The 15,855-nt window shown below is 48.1% G+C and overlaps 2 protein-coding genes across 2 annotated transcripts in view; one reads left to right on the top strand and one right to left on the bottom strand.

The window, feature by feature from the left end:
• LOC100136727 (polysialoglycoprotein) overlaps positions 1–15,855 on the top strand; it is a 140,512-nt gene that overhangs the window by 10,341 nt on the left and 114,316 nt on the right.
• On the bottom strand, positions 38–4,816 carry LOC118944735 (uncharacterized). The gene is made up of 4 exons (XM_090187471.1): positions 1,354–4,816; positions 856–1,064; positions 422–509; positions 38–287 (listed from the first exon to the last, which is right to left on the bottom strand). Exons 1-4 carry the CDS (start codon positions 4,727–4,729, stop codon positions 103–105), a joined length of 3,858 nt encoding a protein of 1,285 aa, XP_090043597.1. The 5' UTR covers positions 4,730–4,816; the 3' UTR covers positions 38–102.

Below are 15,855 nucleotides of genomic sequence, written 5' to 3' on the forward strand. Positions count from 1 at the left end.
TACCTTGCACAAACAGTAAGACGACTATAGACAGAAATCCATGCAGTAATGTTTTATTAAATAAAGGCTCTGATTAAAATAGTAATAAAATCTGGCATTTGGCTAATTCTTCTTCCCAAAAGCTTCTCTGAATGGTTTGGAGACGGCTCTGGAGATAGCTCGTAACACCCTGACTATGAGAGGGCGTTTACGGGACTGGGACTCCTGGGGAGCAGGGGCCAGTGTGGTTGTCAGGTCCTCCTTGGGTGGGGAAGTGGATGGAACCTCTGGAACCTCACACTCAGCATCTGTGAAAATAATATTTCATAATCAGAAAATGAATGTGTGTATCTGTCTGTCCGCCTGTATCTGTAGTCACCGTTTTAACAAGCTGGCCATAGGGTGATACATCAATATGACATTATCGATGCTTATCACTTACCCTGTGAAATACGAGTCTCTCTGAGACGTTTGGTAGGCAGAGAATCCTGTTCAGGGTGGCTCTTTGGTTCCCCCTTTGTCTTGAACAGCTGTTGACAAAACACATCAGGACAACTGAGCATGTGTAAAATATATGGCATGCATCCCAAAAGGCACCCTATTGGCTACTTAAGGCACTACTTTTGACAAGGGCCCATCGAGCTCTGGTCAAAAGTACTGCACTATATAGGGAATAGGGTGCAATTTGGAACACATCCATTGACTCTCTCTCTCTCCCATGTGTATTAGGATTGTATTACAGCGGCCTCACTCAACCTCCTAAAGACAATGACAACAGCATTGTTCTAATGCAGAGACAATAGGGGTTTAGTGAATATGTAGGGTACATTTCAGCCCTGCGTTACAGAGGTAATCTAAAGACACTGAGCCCTCTACCTTAATCCTGATCTTTGGAATCTTGACAATTTTGTGTAGGAAATGCCACTTCCTGTTCTTCTTAGTCTCTTCCCCCCTGGCAGAGGGAAGGCGGGCCATGCCGTCAGCCTTTACATCAGCCGGGCTAAGGCCCCTGGCAGGGAATTCCTCAGTAGCATTAAGGTCAGCCACAATACCATGAGTGATGTCACTTGCAGCATTGCTGGTGTCTGAGTAAGAAGAGCAAGCTGGTGTGACCGACCTGGGTACAATAACTGGGAGAAGAGGACGCAACAATGGAAATCAGTCACTGTGTCCCAAAAGGCCTTCTCTTCCCTTTATAGTGCACAACTTTTGAACTGGGCCCATAGGGTCTGGCTCTGGTCAAAAGTAGTGCACTAAATATGGAAGAAGGTGCCATTTTGGACGCAAACAGCAAAGTTCACATCATAAAATGCAATGTAGTGAGCATCATGTTACAATGAAGTCCTATGCAGATGAAGAGGTACTTTCACTTACCATCCTCCATTGCAGACTTGGACAGATCAGTCAGGCTGTCCATCACCATGTCTGTCATCAACTTGATGACCTGATCCAAAACCCTGTCAGCGGTGGGTGGCATAGGCCTAACCAAACACTGCCCCAGGAGTCTGCTAACAGAAGTCTGGGCAAAGCTGTAAACGAGCTCTGACGCATCGTGCTTTGACAGCTTCCTCAGTGCTGGCTTTGGCAGAGCTGGTTGAGAGAGGCTTCTGTGGCCAGTCGTGGATTGAAGCTGGCGGCTTATGGTTATCTCCTGAATGAGACCATGGACCTTTGCGATCAGGTTGCCAGACGCATCTTGAAGGGCTTCAATTGACAGGAGTCTATCCAGATTTTCTTCTGCTGAAGTCATCTCTGGGTCGTCTGTCTTCAATGTGTCCATTATAGTTTTCACTATGAGACTGGTGTCAGATATGTTTATTTCTTGTTGATTCACAAGCGCTGACTGTGAACCTGTCTTGTCCATTGCGTTAGAGGTATGGCATTCTGTCCTTGTGATCTCATTGGCAGCACTCACGTCAGGCAACAGGTCAAGGCTCTCCAGTAGAGAGTCTAACATGTTAGTGGTTATCAGACGCTCCTCCCTTGCATTCTGCCCAACAGATGAACTCTCAGAGTTGGCCAATCTGCACTTGATCACATTTAGGATCAAGCTGAGCGTCTCCTTTGCAGTTTTGCTAAAGCCTTCTTGGCTGACTGCCACTGTTCCGTCTTGTAGAGCCACAAGAGGTTCACAACTTGCACTCAATCCACTACCATGGAGAGGAGAGGTTCTCTTCAAACTGGTGTCGCTCACAACTGACATACTCCTGGTAGGCAGAGTGACATCCTCACTGCATGTGTCAATTACATGGTGGTCTGTGGAGGAGCCACTCGAAGACACAAGGGCTTTAGACCTTTTAGTCAAACTGAATTTTGAAAATGGCTTCTCACTTCTCACAGACGGAGGGCGGCTCCTGTCCTTAACAAGAGCAGTGTCAGGGGACTTTGAGCATCTGAGTGTCTCCACAGGGGTGGAGTCCAGCACATCTTTGGCTGTGGTGACTGACACGGGTGGAAAAGACAAAAAGACGTTCAGTCTATCCTTTACTCTGTGGTACATGGTTTGAGCAGCATCCAATAAGGTGTCAAAGACAACTCTGGGATTGAGCTGGGACTGCAGCTTTTTCTCTCCTAGTGGGAAGGAGTCTGCGTCCTCCACTGTGTACTGGGATAGACTTTCAAGGTCTTGCATGATCATATTCACTATATCTTCAGTTGTAGAAACCACATGGTGTGAGAAGGTGCTGCTAGTCATGCTCTGTGGCAAAGAACAGTTGGCTTCGCTAGCAGCTCTGAGAATGGCCTCACGCACAATCAGTTTGGCCGTAGCTTGGAACTCAGCACTGTGAAAGCTCTGGATGGAAATGTTAGAGGATCTGCTGGCTGCACTACGAGATCGCGTGAGCCTGGCAATCTTGGCTGACGTCTCGTCACTCGAAATGGTGAGGCTCTCCAATTTCGAAATTATAGAGTCCAACTTCTGGTTGAAGTCGAAGGATGCATTTGACATGCTCTCGCATTTGACTTCCTTTGAAGTCTCCACCCTCAGCACCGAGATCACCTGTTTGATGACCCCTTTAGTGCAGGTGTCGAGGGTGAGCTGGTGGGCTGAGGACATTGAAGAGGTATTACTGTCTGTCTTCTGTACAGGAGATACCTCCACAGTGGTCTCAGTTACAAGTAGTCCAGTGTCATATAACTCAATTTGCACAGGAGTATTTTTTCCCTCAGTGAGAAGGTGAGAGGTGAAAAGCTTCCTCAGTTTGTCCAGGGTTTTGGTATAAATCTTCTGGGAACCTGAACTCACTTCCATCCAGAACATTTTGCGACCTGATTTCGTACGCATGGAGGTCTTATTGACCTCAGATACCTCATGCAGGTCGGAAATAATTCCACCAAATAGATCAGAGGATGCATCCTCAATATTCTTAGCGGAAAAGCAGACAGACAGAACTTCTGACAGTTTCCCAGTGTCGGTTTTATCCAGCACGCTAGTATATGTCACAGCTGCATTCTGAATGACCTGAGTGATGCATTGCTCAGCTTTGACAATATACCCCTCCACTGGTTGACCATGGAGGATGTCAACTTTATCAACAGGGAGCACATTCTGAATACTCACATTCTCCTCTGATGGGGGTGGGCTGTTGAAGATAATGCTCTCAGTGACCATGTTAGAGGAGGCGAGAGATGAGTCGAGAAGCAGAGACCTGTATATTGTCGAGGTGGAGATCTCTGGGTGCTTAATCATAGCAGCCTCCTCCAAAATGGCCGACGGGCCCTGGAGGATGTCAGAAATATCCATGTCCTCAATGCTCTCTACCAGAGACGATAGTAGGTCTCTGGCTGACAGGTCGGTTGGTCTCTGGTTCTCGAGCTCCATTTTGATTGCTTGACAGACCGTTGCTGCAGCAACAGCAGAGCTACAACACAACTGCTTCAAGGTGGAGTCAGAAATAGATGACAGATCTGTCATGGACATGGTGGAGAGTTGACTCTCAGAGACAAAGGGTCTGAGTTTGACAGACACCTGTCTGACCAAGTCCCCAGCAAGAGCTCTCATATCTATTGCTCCACTAGCTGAGTTGTAGGAGCAGGCACTCTGTGGCCTTGACAGGCTCCTGCTATCCAAAAATCCTGTTATCCCAAAAACCTCAAGTACAAGATCCACAACATCGGATGACACTTCTGACATTCTGTTGTGGGACAGAAATTGACTTGGATGAACGGTGCCTGCATTCAGAGTCCAGTCGCAAACAGAGTTGTCGGACTGACTCTGGACTACTGGAACTAGACAGGTTTCACTTGGACCTTGGCCAAAGAGTTCTGCCATTTTGAGCAGAACTGATCTTAAGACCTTTGACTTGGAAATGTTCAGCAGTGGGTCGTTGATGGACAGTCTGGTGGACGGTCTGCTAGCCGATCTCTGAACAACTAGGCTTTGTATTTCTGCCGAAACGGCAGTGAGAAAATAGGTCAAGGGGCTGGTCGCTCGTCCCTTGTTTCCTCCGTTGGCTTTAGCCTTAAAGATGCTATCTATGATGATGACTATAACCTGTCCAGCCAGAGGACCCAATATGGCCTCAAGCTCCCGCTCTAACTCAAGGGGAGACTTGTAGCCGTGCGCAATATGCTCTATGGCATGGGAATACATCTTAGCAGACACCATGCTTAGCATTTCTTGGGCAAACTGCTGACTTGCTGAGATACTACCAGACAGCGGACCTAGAGTTCCCTGACTGAAACTTCGCATTAGCTCAGCCAATCTGGAGTTGAGAAGGTTCATAACCAACTCTACAATACCCATCATAAACCTGGTGTCCGTTGGTATTTTGACAGGTCTGTATTTCTCCCGTCTACTCCAACTGGATGACAATACGATGCCACTCTGCGACTGGCCTCTCTGGACCATGTTGAAGACAGAATCCTCTGAGATTCCAAACACAGAACTCAGTGGTGCCGAGTGGGGTCTGTGTCTCATCTCTCTATCACCACCCTCAGGTGAGGAGACATATCTCTCTTCGTCATCACTCAGCAAAGAGGTCATGGACCTGCAGAATGCACAACAGAAATGAATAGTACATGATAACAAAATACAACATATGATCCAAGAATTTGGAAGTACCTAAGTAGTATTTCTCTCTAGGTGGATCTGGAATGGATATTTGTACTTATAACAAGGGACATGGGAATAATGTTTTTAGAAAGACCTACAAGAAGAGGAGGGGAAAGGGGTGAGTACCTATGAGAGGAGGGGATAGGGGTGAGTACCTGTGAGAGGAGGGGATAGGGGTAGGTACCTGTGAGAGGAGGGGATAGGGGTAGGTACCTATGAGAGGAGGGGATAGGGGTGAGTACCTATGAGAGGAGGGGATAGGGGTGAGTACCTGTGAGAGGAGGGGATAGGGGTAGGTACCTGTGAGAGGAGGGGATAGGGGTAGGTACCTATGAGAGGAGGGGATAGGGGTGAGTACCTATGAGAGGAGGGGATAGGGGTAGGTACCTGTGAGAGGAGGGGATAGGGGTAGGTACCTGTGAGAGGAGGGGATAGGGGTGAGTACCTGTGAGAGGAGGGGATAGGGGTAGGTACCTGTGAGAGGAGGGGATAGGGGTAGGTACCTATGAGAGGAGGGGATAGGGGTGAGTACCTGTGAGAGGAGGGGATAGGGGTGAGTACCTGTGAGAGGAGGGGATAGGGGTAGGTACCTGTGAGAGGAGGGGATAGGGGTAGGTACCTATGAGAGGAGGGGATAGGGGTGAGTACCTGTGAGAGGAGGGGATAGGGGTGAGTACCTGTGAGAGGAGGGGATAGGGGTGAGTACCTATGAGAGGAGGGGATAGGGGTGAGTACCTGTGAGAGGAGGGGATAGGGGTGAGTACCTATGAGAGGAGGGGAAAGGGGTAAGTACCTATGAGAGGAGGGGATAGGGGTAGGTACCTGTGAGAGGAGGGGATAGGGGTGAGTACCTGTGAGAGGAGGGGATAGGGGTGAGTACCTGTGAGAGGAGGGGATAGGGGTGAGTACCTGTGAGAGGAGGGGATAGGGGTGAGTACCTGTGAGAGGAGGGGATAGGGGTGAGTACCTGTGAGAGGAGGGGATAGGGGTGAGTACCTGTGAGAGGAGGGGATAGGGGTGAGTACCTGTGAGAGGAGGGGATAGGGGTGAGTACCTGTGAGAGGAGGGGATAGGGGTAGGTACCTATGAGAGGAGGGGATAGGGGTAAGTACCTATGAGAGGAGGGGATAGGGGTGAGTACCTGTGAGAGGAGGGGATAGGGGTGAGTACCTGTGAGAGGAGGGGAAAGGGGTAGGTACCTGTGAGAGGAGGGGATAGGGGTAGGTACCTCTGAGAGGAGGGGATAGGGGTGAGTACCTGTGAGAGGAGGGGATAGGGGTAGGTACCTGTGAGAGGAGGGGATAGGGGTAGGTACCTATGAGAGGAGGGGATAGGGGTGAGTACCTGTGAGAGGAGGGGATAGGGGTGAGTACCTGTGAGAGGAGGGGATAGGGGTGAGTACCTATGAGAGGAGGGGATAGGGGTGAGTACCTGTGAGAGGAGGGGATAGGGGTGAGTACCTATGAGAGGAGGGGAAAGGGGTAAGTACCTATGAGAGGAGGGGATAGGGGTAGGTACCTGTGAGAGGAGGGGATAGGGGTGAGTACCTGTGAGAGGAGGGGATAGGGGTGAGTACCTGTGAGAGGAGGGGATAGGGGTGAGTACCTGTGAGAGGAGGGGATAGGGGTGAGTACCTGTGAGAGGAGGGGATAGGGGTAGGTACCTATGAGAGGAGGGGATAGGGGTAAGTACCTATGAGAGGAGGGGATAGGGGTGAGTACCTGTGAGAGGAGGGGATAGGGGTGAGTACCTGTGAGAGGAGGGGAAAGGGGTAAGTACCTATGAGAGGAGGGGATAGGGGTAGGTACCTATGAGAGGAGGGGATAGGGGTGAGTACCTGTGAGAGGAGGGGATAGGGGTGAGTACCTATGAGAGGAGGGGAAAGGGGTAAGTACCTATGAGAGGAGGGGATAGGGGTAGGTACCTGTGAGAGGAGGGGATAGGGGTGAGTACCTGTGAGAGGAGGGGATAGGGGTGAGTACCTGTGAGAGGAGGGGATAGGGGTGAGTACCTGTGAGAGGAGGGGATAGGGGTGAGTACCTGTGAGAGGAGGGGATAGGGGTAAGTACCTATGAGAGGAGGGGATAGGGGTAAGTACCTGTGAGAGGAGGGGATAGGGGTAAGTACCTGTGAGAGGAGGGGATAGGGGTGAGTACCTATGAGAGGAGGGGATAGGGGTGAGTACCTATGAGAGGAGGGGATAGGGGTGAGTACCTATGAGAGGAGGGGATAGGGGTAGGTACCTGTGAGAGGAAGGGAAAGGGGTGAGTACCTATGAGAGGAGGGGATAGGGGTAGGTACCTATGAGAGGAGGGGATAGGGGTGAGTACCTGTGAGAGGAGGGGATAGGGGTAGGTACCTATGAGAGGAGGGGAAAGGGGTAAGTACCTATGAGAGGAGGGGATAGGGGTGAGTACCTGTGAGAGGAGGGGATAGGGGTAGGTACCTATGAGAGGAGGGGATAGGGATAAGTACCTGTGAGAGGAGGGGATAGGGGTAGGTACCTATGAGAGGAGGGGATAGGGGTAGGTACCTGTGAGAGGAGGGGATAGGGGTAGGTACCTATGAGAGGAGGGGATAGGGGTAGGTACCTGTGAGAGGAGGGGATAGGGGTAGGTACCTATGAGAGGAGGGGATAGGGATAAGTACCTGTGAGAGGAGGGGATAGGGGTGAGTACCTGTGAGAGGAGGGGATAGGGGTAAGTACCTGTGAGAGGAGGGGATAGGGGTAAGTACCTGTGAGAGGAGGGGATAGGGATAAGTACCTGTGAGAGGAGGGGATAGGGGTGAGTACCTGTGAGAGGAGGGGATAGGGGTAAGTACCTGTGAGAGGAGGGGATAGGGGTAGGTACCTGTGAGAGGAGGGGATAGGGGTAGGTACCTATGAGAGGAGGGGATAGGGGTAGGTACCTGTGAGAGGAGGGGATAGGGGTAGGTACCTGTGAGAGGAGGGGATAGGGGTAGGTACCTATGAGAGGAGGGGATAGGGGTAGGTACCTGTGAGAGGAGGGGATAGGGGTAGGTAACTATGAGAGGAGGGGATAAGGATAAGTACCTGTGAGAGGAGGGGATAGGGGTAGGTACCTATGAGAGGAGGGGATAGGGATAAGTACCTGTGAGAGGAGGGGATAGGGGTAGGTACCTGTGAGAGGAGGGGATAGGGGTAGGTACCTATGAGAGGAGGGGATAGGGGTAGGTACCTATGAGAGGAGGGGATAGGGGTGAGTACCTGTGAGAGGAGGGGATAGGGGTAGGTACCTATGAGAGGAGGGGATAGGGGTAAGTACCTGTGAGAGGAGGGGATAGGGGTAGGTACCTATGAGAGGAGGGGATAGGGATAAGTACCTGTGAGAGGAGGGGATAGGGGTAGGTACCTGTGAGAGGAGGGGATAGGGGTAAGTACCTGTGAGAGGAGGGGATAGGGGTAGGTACCTGTGAGAGGAGGGGATAGGGGTAGGTACCTATGAGAGGAGGGGATAGGGGTAGGTACCTGTGAGAGGAGGGGATAGGGGTAGGTACCTATGAGAGGAGGGGATAGGGGTAAGTACCTGTGAGAGGAGGGGATAGGGGTAGGTACCTATGAGAGGAGGGGATAGGGATAAGTACCTGTGAGAGGAGGGGATAGGGGTGAGTACCTATGAGAGGAGGGGAAAGGGGTAAGTACCTGTGAGAGGAGGGGATAGGGGTGAGTACCTGTGAGAGGAGGGGATAGGGGTAGGTACCTATGAGAGGAGGGGATAGGGGTAGGTACCTATGAGAGGAGGGGATAGGGGTGAGTACCTGTGAGAGGAGGGGATAGGGGTAGGTACCTATGAGAGGAGGGGATAGGGGTAGGTACCTATGAGAGGAGGGGATAGGGGTGAGTACCTATGAGAGGAGGGGATAGGGGTGAGTACCTGTGAGAGGAGGGGATAGGGGTAGGTACCTATGAGAGGAGGGGATAGGGGTAAGTACCTGTGAGAGGAGGGGATAGGGGTAGGTACCTAAGAGAGGAGGGGATAGGGGTAAGTACCTGTGAGAGGAGGGGATAGGGGTAGGTACCTATGAGAGGAGGGGATAGGGATAAGTACCTGTGAGAGGAGGGGATAGGGGTGAGTACCTATGAGAGGAGGGGAAAGGGGTAAGTACCTGTGAGAGGAGGGGATAGGGGTGAGTACCTGTGAGAGGAGGGGATAGGGGTAGGTACCTGTGAGAGGAGGGGATAGGGGTGAGTACCTGTGAGAGGAGGGGATAGGGGTAGGTACCTGTGAGAGGGGATAGGGGTAGGTACCTGTGAGAGGAGGGGATAGGGGTAGGTACCTGTGAGAGGAGGGGATAGGGGTAGGTACCTGTGAGAGGAGGGGATAGGGGTAGGTACCTATGAGAGGATGGGATAGGGGTAGGTACCTATGAGAGGAGGGGATAGGGGTAAGTACCTGTGAGAGGAGGGGATAGGGGTAGGTACCTGTGAGAGGAGGGGATAGGGGTAGGTACCTGTGAGAGGAGGGGATAGGGGTAGGTACCTGTGAGAGGAGGGGATAGGGGTAGGTACCTGTGAGAGGAGGGGATAGGGGTAGGTACCTGTGAGAGGAGGGGATAGGGGTAGGTACCTATGAGAGCAGGGGATAGGGATAAGTACCTGTGAGAGGAGGGGAAAGGGGTAAGTACCTATGAGAGGAGGGGATAGGGGTAGGTACCTGTGAGAGGAGGGGATAGGGGTAGGTACCTGTGAGAGGAGGGGATAGGGGTAGGTACCTGTGAGAGGAGGGGATAGGGGTAGGTACCTATGAGAGCAGGGGATAGGGATAAGTACCTGTGAGAGGAGGGGATAGGGGTAAGTACCTGTGAGAGGAGGGGATAGGGGTAAGTACCTGTGAGAGGAGGGGATAGGGGTAAGTACCTATGAGAGGAGGGGATAGGGGTAGGTACCTGTGAGAGGAGGGGATAGGGGTAAGTACCTGTGAGAGGAGGGGATAGGGGTAAGTACCTATGAGAGGAGGGGATAGGGGTAGGTACCTGTGAGAGGAGGGGATAGGGGTAAGTACCTGTGAGAGGAGGGGATAGGGGTAAGTACCTATGAGAGGAGGGGATAGGGGTAGGTACCTGTGAGAAGAGGGGATAGGGGTAGGTACCTGTGAGAGGAGGGGATAGGGATAAGTACCTGTGAGAGGAGGGGATAGGGGTAGATACCTGTGAGAGGAGGGGATAGGGGTAAGTACCTGTGAGAGGAGGGGATAGGGGTAAGTACCTATGAGAGGAGGGGATAGGGGTAGGTACCTGTGAGAGGAGGGGATAGGGGTAGGTACCTGTGAGAGGAGGGGAAAGGCGTGGGAGTTTGTGTGCTGCAAGTAGTTCTTGAACTGGTGCGTCTACTGGGTCCACCACGAAAGCTGAATCTGACGCTGCGGCCAAGAGAGGTCACTTCTCTAGCCTCATTACTTCCTGATCCAGAAGAGCTTGACGAATCAGAGAGCCTGATCTGCATGGTGAGGTCAAGGGCGGGAACGACCACAGTGGATGTAGACTCCATCACCCAATTTGTAATATCCATGCACCTAGCACTAAACTCATCTCTGCTCATCTGAAATGTTAAAAGACCATACAGAGTTAGTTTGTTAACGGAGCTGCACTGCTGCACCATGTGTTTACTCAAGCTAGTCAATTAAAGCAGTGGTTCAGGATGTTCCACAATGCTGGAAAGGGGGGCCTGAGGGAAAAGTTTGGGAACCTCTGAATTAAAGGTCCTGCACGATTTCCACCAATAGGAGTTTGGAATGTTTGGTCCATCTTACCAACATGAACTACTTTAGAAGTGACTATAACTCACCCCGGCATGCATATTCTCACTCAGCAGATTCCAATGGCTGAAAAGTAAATTAAAAAAGGTACACAATTAAACTACATGACATTACCTCTATTCTCTTAGATTACGGTATGGATGGACCTCTACGGAACTAGGCCACATCCAAACATCCCTGATTGGTCCGTTGAGTCCCTTGTATTTGCCCGAGACACCTCACCTCCTTCTCAAAACCCATAGGACGAGATGGTCAAAAGGGAGGGCTTTCTCATCCAATGGGTTTTGAGAAGGAGGCGAGAAGAGAGGACTCGAGGAGAATGCAATTGAGATTGTCCCTATGGGTACGTCCCAAATGGCCCCTATTCCTTAAATACGGAACTATTGTTGACCAAGGCTCTAATAGGGAACATATCTAGGGGATGCACAGGGAACCAAAGAGCAACTAACCCATCCTTCATGTCCTGCACAAAGGTGTGTAGGTCTGGGTAGCTTCTCTTTCCCCTGCTGAGGGTGAGGCTGGTCTGGGAGGCTGCAGCCTTGCGGGTCATGGTAGTGAAGGTCACCACTTTAGTCTGATGGGGACGACAGAAAGCAGACTTAGGCTGGAATTCAATCAAATTCGCCATGCAGTGTTAACGTAATGTCTGTTTACGAACTACTGTCTGCGTGCACAAACAGACATGTACACACACACACACACACACTGTTATCTGGAAGCATTTACCTTTGCCACTCGTTCAGTCTCCTGGCATTGAGATGGCCCGGCTGTTTCTACATCATCACTCTCCTGCATCACACTCTCTCCTTCGACCTCCAGTGTCAGAGTTGATGTGGATGTCTTCAGATCAACCTGATTCAACTCACTCTCTCCTTCGACCTCCAGTGTCAGAGTTGATGTGGATGTCTTCAGATCAACCTGATTCAACTCACTCTCTCCTTCGACCTCCAGTGTTAGAGTTGATGTGGATGTCTTCAGATCAACCTGATTCAACTCACTCTCTCCTTTGGCCTCCTAGATTAGAATACCTTTACTAGCTCAAGCTTGGACAATTAATTTGTCATTTTAATCTTCAATGCGTCATTAAAACACAAAACATCATACCTCCTGTGACTGAGATGGGATGACAATGGCCTCGTCCAACTCACTCTCTCCTTCAACCTCCTGTCACTGAGATGTGCCATCTGTCTTCAGATCAGCTTCCTGCATCTCAATCTCTCCTTCAGCCTCTAGTGACAGAGTTGGGATATCTGTCTCTAGAACAGCCTCTTCCAACTTGGTCTGTCTCTCAACCTCTCAGTGATCTTTATCAGGTCAAGATACAGAAAAAGGAATCTCTCTAAGGTCACTATAAAATCACCAGAACATCATGTCAGGTGTACAGTTCAGTTTACCAGTCAAATTGCCGTGATCAGAGGCTCTATCCTTTCTAGTGATTATATTTCTATGGTCACATCATAATGCATCATATCTATGCTTGTGTCCGAAATAGCACCCTATTTCCAATATAATGCACTTCTTTTGGCCGGAGCCCTATAGAGTGCCACAGGAATGAGTCATAATCCCCATAAAACATAGTAGTCAAACAGGGAAATGGTTCCAATCGTTTTTACACCATACACTTTTCCCATAGTGGATTTTAGAAACACTTAAAATAAGGGCTGTGTTTCAGGTAGGCTTACCCTGGTGTGACATTTTGATAACTGTAAATCTCTCTAGGACAAGGTGACTTTTATCAATATATTTGCCTGTATTTACCCCCCAAAAATGAAATGCTAATTATCTGCTAATGTGGCTATCATAAAGAACTACAAATGCCACGATGATCATGCTGATCGAGGCAAAGGTAAGAATCTCTTGATTAACTATCTAATGTTAGCTAAATGTAGTAATTAATAAATTGGCTACATTTCTTTAAATGGCCAATTCTGTGAACTGTTTAGTGCAAGTTTTAAATTGACACAAAACCTGTTAGCAAAGGTGTCAGCTAGAAATGACGTTTAGGAGCTTGCAGGGATTTGTAGTTTTGCATGTCTACTTTGATGCTAATTACAAATTTCGAATCTGAGAGTAAATAGAGCCAAATGTATTGCTAAAAGTCACCTTGTCCGTGACAGATTTACATGGTTCTAAAAATGGCACACCAGGGTAAGCCTACATGAAACACAGCCCTTATTTTATGTGTTTCTGAAATCGCCTATGGGAAAAATGAATGGTGGAAAAACGATTGGAACCATTTCCCTCCCTGTTTGACCGCAAGGTTTTATGGGTATTATGACACCTAAAAAGACGGGTTGGTTGTTTAGCAACAAAACTGGCATGTAACTGGGTAAAATAGACAAAGTAAATAGACAGGGTTCGCTTAGAACGTTGACAACATGTAAACTATATTTAGTCTCTAAATGTTACCGGCAAACAAATACATTTGCATAATGAGCACTTGCTAGCTGAGGTTTAGAGTCATAACAAGATACACGCATTCCGGCCATTGATGAGCGAGCGCATGTTTTTCATGACCAGCCAACCAGTGTATGGATCTTAGTTAAAAGTAGTGCACTAGCCTACATAGGGAATAGGGTGCCATTTAGGACGTAAATGTGAAGGTGGTGTCATAGCCTTTGACCCTAGACCCCCATTTGACCCACAACAGATTCTACTGTACCTTTAGCCAACTCTCATGACTCCCCGGCCATAGAATTTGTAGTTTGATATTACAGAATGAATAGCACATCATTTCATTTATTTAACAATATTTAATCCACAGTAATTAATATAAATGGGTATTTCAAAATAATTATAAACTGGGTGGATTGAGACCTGAATGCTGATTGGCTGAAAGCCGTGGTATATCAGACTGTATACCATGGGTATGACAAAACATGTATTTTTTACTGCTCTAATTATGTTGGTAACCAGTTTATAATAGCAATAAGGCACCTCGGGGATTCGTGATATATGGCCAATATACGTCGCCAGACCCACTGACTCCAGGTCATCTACAAGTCCATGCTAGGTAAAGCTCCCCCTTATCTCATGAGGTTCACTGGTCACGATGGCAACACCCACCCATAGCACGCGCTCCAGCAGGTGTATCTCACTGATCATCCCTAAAGCCAACACCTCATTTTGCCGCCTTTCGTTCCAGTTCTCTGCTGCCTGTGACTGGAACGAATTGCAAACATCGCTGAAGTTGGAGACTTTTATCTCCCTCACCAACTTCAAACATCTGCTATCTGAGCAGCTAACCCATCACTGCAGCTGTACATAGTCTATCGGTAAATAGCCCACCCAATTTTACCTACCTCATCCCCATACTGTTTATATTTATTTACTTTTCTGCTCTTTTGCACACCAATCTGATCATTTATTTATCACTTCAGTGTTAATCTGCAAAATTGTAATTATTCGCCTACCTCCTCATGCCTTTTGCACACAATGTATATAGACTTTTTTTCCTACTGTGTTATTGACTTGTTAATTGTTTACTCCATGTGTAACTCTGTGTTGTCTGTTCACACTGCTATGCTTTATCTTGGCCAGGTCGCAGTTGCAAATGAGAACTTGTTCTCAACTAGCCTACCTGGTTAAATAAAGGTGAAATAAATAAAATAAATATACCATGGCTAAGGGCTGTGTCCTAGCACTTCGGGTTGTAAGAACAGCCCTTAGCCGTGGTATATTGACCATATACCACAACCGCTTGGGCCTTATTGCTTAAATAACATGCCTACCTTGAACTCTTTCTTCTCACGTCCTTGCAAAATCAGCACATTTCCTTGCCAAAATGAACGCTCCTCCAGGACTAGCGAGAATCAGACTGAACTGCTCCCGCGGTTTCTCATCAGTTTCAACGTTTATCAGTGATGACGTAACAATGCTGTACAGATTTGACGCACTTCCAATCTCGTGCTGATGCAACGCCCTGAGCGGTTGAAAGCTCACGCATGGAAATCCTGCGAGTTGTACACAAATGTAGGCTACTATTGCCCTTAAAAATGTCATGTTGTGGACGCAATGCAAAATAAAATAAAATACATAACCCACACCGATAACCCAGAGTTCATCATTAAATAACATTTATTACTCATAAAATATACAGCAAACTTCAGATACTGAAAGAATTCATGGGAGTTTCGAATTCAGTCACCATTTCATATGTACATGCTAGTTTCATCCGTTTAAAAGAATGATAATGACACGAAAAACCTGTGAACCTGTGACTCTCTTGTTGCTGATTTGGTGAACATAGCAAATGTATTGCACATATTTCCAGTTAAAATGATTTTCAAAAAGAGACAAAAACGGGGATATGAACATTCAATCACATACAAGGATTGAGAGGTTTCATTTTTTGAAGAAGTTAAAGCAAGCAACACCTGTTAAAAAACATTGATTATAAGACCAAAGACAAATAATATCGATATTTATTTTCCAACAGAAGAAAATCTAAATGCTGCTGTCCTACCATTGGTTTACAATGTTTCTCCTCTCCAAGGGAGACATGTTTTCCACCTCACATGCCTCTGGATAGTATCAGTGCTTTTCACAAACGTTGTAGTACTTAGTGTGCATCATTGTTGTCGCTCATACAGGTGCCCCTACTCTCCTAACCTCCCCTCAGTAACTAACAAAGGCACAAAATGACAAATATCACAAGAAAGAAAACATGAATTAATTATTAACTTTCTAAAATACTTTCTAGAGGCCAAAGGACAGGTAGGTTTAATAATGTAATAGGTCCCTTCAAATAGTCGTGTTGCTCACATACCAGCATCCTAAATGGCACTGCTTTTGACCAGAACCCTATGGACCCTGTTCAACAGTAGTGTACTATTCAGTATAGGGTTCCATTTGGGATGCATTAAATCTTTACAATTACTCATCAGAGCAAATGGTACAATTTTTTTATTCCCACAGAGCTTAAGACATGAATGATTTTATTAAAATATTTGTTCATACAAAATGTATGATTTCCCCTCCTCCCACATGGATTACAGACAAGAGGCTAGGTGCGTTCTGACTGTCTTAGTGTGCGGATAAACA

Source organism: Oncorhynchus mykiss, chromosome 2 (genome assembly GCF_057628025.1).
Source record: "Oncorhynchus mykiss isolate SJ-2025 chromosome 2, ASM5762802v1, whole genome shotgun sequence".
NCBI lineage: Eukaryota > Metazoa > Chordata > Actinopteri > Salmoniformes > Salmonidae > Oncorhynchus > Oncorhynchus mykiss.

Coding starts and splice junctions, on each gene's coding strand:
- LOC118944735 (XM_090187471.1), bottom strand. CDS start 4,729: ATGATGGGTATTGTAGAGTTGGTTATGAACCTTCTCAACTCCAGATTG. Junction 1,065..1,353: donor CAAGTCTGCAATGGAGGATG/GTAAGTGAAAGT, acceptor CTTCTTACTCAG/ACACCAGCAATGCTGCAAGT. Junction 288..421: donor AGAGACTCGTATTTCACAGG/GTAAGTGATAAG, acceptor TTATTTTCACAG/ATGCTGAGTGTGAGGTTCCA.